Below are 6,000 nucleotides of genomic sequence, written 5' to 3' on the forward strand. Positions count from 1 at the left end.
CAGAACCCTTACAGATCTTATACCTCCATACAGAACCCTTACAGATCTTATACCTCCATACAGAACCCTTACAGATCTTAGACCTCCATACAGAACCCTTACAGATCTTATACCTCCATACAGAACCCTTACAGATCTTAGACCTCCATACAGAACCCTTACAGATCTTAGACCTCCATACAGAACCCTTACAGATCTTAGACCTCCATACAGAACCCTTACAGATCTTATACCTCCATACAGAACCCTTACAGATCTTAGACCTCCATACAGAACCCTTACAGATCTTAGACCTCCATACAGAACCCTTACAGATCTTAGACCTCCATACAGAACCCTTACAGATCTTAGACCTCCATACAGAACCCTTACAGATCTTATACCTCCATACAGAACCCTTACAGATCTTAGACCTCCATACAGAACCCTTACAGATCTTAGACCTCCATACAGAACCCTTACAGATCTTAGACCTCCATACAGAACCCTTACAGATCTTAGACCTCCATACAGAACCCTTACAGATCTTAGACCTCCATACAGAACCCTTACAGATCTTAGACCTCCATACAGATCTTAGACAAGGCCTCCATACAGAACCCTTACAGATCTTAGACCTCCATACAGAACCCTTACAGATCTTAGACCTCCATACAGAACCCTTACAGATCTTAGACCTCCATACAATTGAAATTATATGATTTAATACATCATTCTCAAAGGTATGTCTTAGACCATTCCTCCATACAGAACCCTTACAGATCTTAGACCTCCATACAATTGAAATTATATGATTTAATAGATCATTCTCAAAGGTACGTCTTAGACCATTCCTCCATACAGATCCTTCATATCCTTTGTCTGTGCTTGTGGACTGCCCTCCTCCATTCAGATCCTTCATATCCTTTGTCTGTGCTTGTGGACTGCCCTCCTCCATACAGATCCTTCATATCCTTTGTCTGTGCTTGTGGACTGCCCTCCTCCATTCAGATCCTTCATATCCTTTGTCTGTGCTTGTGGACTGCCCTCCTCCATTCAGATCCTTCATATCCTTTGTCTGTGCTTGTGGACTGCCCTCCTCCATTCAAACCACAGGATTTCAGTGAGATGGCCATCGATAAATGTAGATTACGAATGTTGCATTGGAACCGGTGCTTTGGTCAGATGAGGATAAAGGCCACGTCCACCCAGTGGTGTGTGCCAATGAAACATGTATCTGTGGTCTAAGATCCCTCCTAATGTGTCCAACTCATGAAACATGTATCTGTGTGGTCTAAGATCCCTCCTAATGTGTCCAACTTATGAAACATGTATCTGTGTGGTCTAAGATCCCTCCTAATGTGTCCAACTCATGAAACATTCTAGAAAAAAAGCTCAGTGGCGTTATCCTCGCAAGGTGTAAGAATAATAATTTGTTCTTACATTTACATTTAAGTTATTTAGCAGACGCTCTTATCCAGAGCGACTTACAAATTAACTGACTTGCCTAGTTAAATAAAGGTAAAATAAAACGAAAAATAAAATAAAAAGGTGAGGTATTGAAAACAGGGGTGTCGATATTTATGACCCCCTACCTTTTTGAGAGAAAAAAAAAATTACTTGTTAAACAAAATATCTTTCTCTGATCAATTTCATTATTATACAATAATACAAATAAAACATTTTGAGGATACAATGTAGCTCAGTATTTATTTCTGCTCATCTTTATATAGGGTGTCAATAATTTATTTCGGCTTTTAGGGTGTCAATAATTTATTTCTGCTCATCTTTATAAAGGGTGTCAATCATTTATTTCGGCTTTTAGGGTGTCAATAATTTATTTCTGCTCATCTTTATATAGGGTGTCAATAATTTATTTCTGCTCATCTTTATAAAGGGTGTCAATAATTTATTTCGGCTTTTAGGGTGTCAATAATTTATTTCGGCTTTTAGGGTGTCAATAATTTATTTCAGCTCATCTTTATAAAGGGTGTCAATAATTTATTTCTGCTCATCTTTATAAAGGGTGTCAATAATTTATTTTTGCTCATCTTTATAAAGGGTGTCAATAATTTATTTCTGCTCATCTTTACAAAGGGTGTCAATAATTTATTTAGGCTTTTAGGGTGTCAATAATTTATTTCTGCTCATCTTTATAAAGGGTGTCAATAATTTATTTAGGCTTTTAGGGTGTCAATAATTTATTTCTGCTCATCTTTATAAAGGGTGTCAATAATTTATTTCTGCTCATCTTTATAAAGGGTGTCAATAATTTATTTCTGCTCATCTTTATATAGGGTGTCAATAATTTATTTAGGCTTTTAGGGTGTCAATAATTTATTTCTGCTCATCTTTATAAAGGGTGTCAATAATTTATTTCTGCTCATCTTTATAAAGGGTGTCAATAATTTATTTAGGCTTTTAGGGTGTCAATAATTTATTTCTGCTCATCTTTATAAAGGGTGTCAATAATTTATTTCTGCTCATCTTTATAAAGGGTGTCAATAATTTATTTAGGCTTTTAGGGTGTCAATAATTTATTTCTGCTCATCTTTATATAGGGTGTCAATAATTTATTTCGGCTTTTAGGGTGTCAATAATTTATTTCTGCTCATCTTTATAAAGGGTGTCAATAATTTATTTCTGCTCATCTTTATAAAGGGTGTCAATAATTTATTTAGGCTTTTAGGGTGTCAATAATTTATTTCTGCTCATCTTTATAAAGGGTGTCAATAATTTATTTCTGCTCATCTTTATAAAGGGTGTCAATAATTTATTTCTGCTCATCTTTATAAAGGGTGTCAATAATTTATTTCTGCTCATCTTTATAAAGGGTGTCAATAATTTATTTCTGCTCATCTTTATAAAGGGTGTCAATAATTTATTTCTGCTCATCTTTATAAAGGGTGTCAATAATTTATTTCTGCTCATCTTTATAAAGGGTGTCAATAATTTATTTCTGCTCATCTTTATAAAGGGTGTCAATAATTTATTTCTGCTCATCTTTATATAGGGTGTCAATAATTTATTTCTACTCATCTTTATATAGGGTGTCAATAATTTCAGACCCCCTACTGTAGGTCGCTGTAAACAGCAATACGAGGCTCAACCATTTGTTCTAACTCCACCTTGCATATTCTCAGCATAATATACTGAGCGTGGGTGGGCCATGTGAGAGCAACATGTAGGCTGGCTGCTAAAAACAAACACTTAAAAGAGGTCAAAAGGGTCAGAAGAGACCCAATGATTGATCATTTTGATTGATTGATTGATTGATTGGTTGGTTGAGGAGCACTCACTTGACCCCAGCGGAGAAGCTGGCTACAGGGAAGAACAGTCCGTCAGAGTTGAAGTTCTCGAACATCCCCTGGACGGGCTGACCGTTGATACGGAAGGATATACTGGGAGCGCTGAGGTCCAGACAACAGCTGACCACGTCATCCACACGGAGGAGATGTTGATTGGGTGAGCTCACTGTCCTGGCGATGCAGCCTGAGAGAGAGGGGGTAGAGGAGAGGAGAGAAGGAGGAGGGATAGAGGAGAGGAGAGAGGGGGTAGAGGAGAGAGGGGTAGAGGAGAGGAGAGAGGGAGGAGGGGTAGAGGAGAGGAGAGAGGGGGTAGAGGAGAGAGGGGTAGAGGAGAGGAGAGAGGGAGGACGGGTAGAGGAGAGAGGGAGTAGAGGAGAGGAGAGAGGGGTAGAGGAGAGGAGAGAGGGGTAGAGGGGAGAGGAGAGAGGGGGGTAGAGTAGAGAGAGGGTAGGGAGGAGGAGAGAGGGGTAGAGGAGAGGAGAGAGGGTGTAGAGGAGAGGAGAGAGGGGGTAGAGGAGAGGAGAGAGGGTGTAGAGGAGAGGAGAGAGGGGGTAGAGTAGAGAGGGTAGAGGAGAGGAGAGAGGGGGTAGAGGAGAGGAGAGAGGGTAGAGGAGAGGAGAGAGGGGGTAGAGGAGAGGAGAGAGGGGGTAGAGGAGAGGAGAGAGGAAGGGCAGAGGAGAGAACATATTTTCTAAACAACACACAGACCCGGTGTAACAGACAGAGTTGCCTTGGAAACCAACATGATTGTTTTTCACTACCCAACGATTCCACTGCATATAAGGACATCAATAAAATATCTGATATTTGATGACCCCTGTCAAGAAGCAGGGAGTGTGTGTGTGTGTGTGTGTGTGTGCGTGCGTGCGTGTGTGTGTGTGTGTTGCTACCTTTGCAGTAAAACTGACAGTGACGTGAAACAACCAACAGGCAGCCAAGTGTAGTATCTATATGGCTTCATACACTGCAGTTGGCCTGATGCAACAAACATGAATATTCACCTCCTCAGCCTCTCTTTCAAAAGGGAGCAAACACTCTGCATTATTCCTACAGGATCTCTACACTCTGCAGCACCCGTCTAGGGCTCTGTGCTGAAGTGGGGAAGCCATGTGACACACCACCATATTCTCCAACGTGAGATATTCAGCTCCAAACCCAAGACACAAAGACATCCTCTCAACCTCCACAACCATCACACAGCATTCTGGGGGAACATTACCCATCACACAGCATTCTGGGGAACATTACCCCTCACACAGCATTCTGGGGGATCATTACCCCTCCCACAGCATTCTGGGGGAACATTACCCCTCACACAGCATTCTGGGGGATCATTACCCCCCACACAGCATTCTGGGGGAACATTACCCCTCACACAGCATTCTGGGGGATCATTACCCCTCCCACAGCATTCTGGGGGAACATTACCCCTCACACAGCATTCTGGGGAATCATTACCCCTCACACAGCATTCTGGGGGAACATTACCCCTCACACAGCATTCTGGGGAATCATTACCCCTCACACAGCATTCTGGGAGAACATTACCCCTCACACAGCATTCTGGGGAACATCACCCCTCACACAGCATTCTGGGGGAACATTACCCCTCACACAGCATTATGGGTGAACATTACCCCTCTGTCAACACTCAGTTACACCCTTCTTCCTGTGAATCTAACTAGTAACTATCTAACCTGAAACTAGGTAGAATATACATCACACTAAGATCAGAGAATATAATATAGTAACTATCTAACCTGACTACAGGTGAATATAATATAGTAACTATCTAACCTGACTACAGGTGAATATAATATAGTAACTATCTAACCTGACTACAGGTGAATATAATATAGTAACTATCTAACCTGACTACAGGTGAATATAATATAGTAACTATCTAACCTGACTACAGGTGAATATAATATAGTAACTATCTAACCTGACTACAGGTGAATATAATATAGTAACTATCTAACCTGACTACAGGTGAATATAATATAGTAACTATCTAACCTGACTACTATCTAACTATCTAACCTGACTACAGGTGAATATAATATAGTAACTATCTAACCTGACTACAGGTGAATATAATATAGTAACTATCTAACTATCTAACCTGACCACAGGTGAATATAATATAGTAACTATCTAACCTGACTACAGGTGAATATAATATAGTAACTATCTAACCTGACTACAGGTGAATATAATATAGTAACTATCTAACCTGACTACAGGTGAATATAATATAGTAACTATCTAACCTGACTACAGGTGAATATAATATAGTAACTATCTAACTACCTGACTACAGGTGAATATAATATAGTAACTATCTAACCTGACTACAGGTGAATATAATATAGTAACTATCTAACCTGACTACAGGTGAATATAATATAGTAACTATCTAACCTGACTACAGGTGAATATAATATAGTAACTATCTAACCTGACTACAGGTGAATATAATATAGTAACTATCTAACAGGTGAATATAATATCTAATCTAACCTGACTACAGGTGAATATAATATAGTAACTATCTAACTATCTAACCTGACTACAGGTGAATATAATATAGTAACTATCTAACTATCTAACCTGACTACAGGTGAATATAATATAGTAACTATCTAACTATCTAACCTGACTACAGGTGAATATAATATAATACTATCTAACTATCTAACCTGACTACAGG

General features: G+C 39.4%; 1 protein-coding gene across 1 annotated transcript in view; it reads right to left on the minus strand.

Annotated features, from left to right (window-relative positions):
- LOC124041068 (ryanodine receptor 2-like) overlaps positions 1-6,000 on the minus strand; it is a gene marked incomplete at its 3' end in the record, with an annotated part of 293,761 nt that overhangs the window by 178,725 nt on the left and 109,036 nt on the right. Inside the window, 1 exon segment of the mRNA XM_046358233.1 lies at positions 3,279-3,471. Within this exon segment, the coding sequence (XP_046214189.1) occupies positions 3,279-3,471 (193 nt within the window).

The sequence above is a fragment of the Oncorhynchus gorbuscha genome, linkage group LG08, assembly GCF_021184085.1.
Source record: "Oncorhynchus gorbuscha isolate QuinsamMale2020 ecotype Even-year linkage group LG08, OgorEven_v1.0, whole genome shotgun sequence".
NCBI lineage: Eukaryota > Metazoa > Chordata > Actinopteri > Salmoniformes > Salmonidae > Oncorhynchus > Oncorhynchus gorbuscha.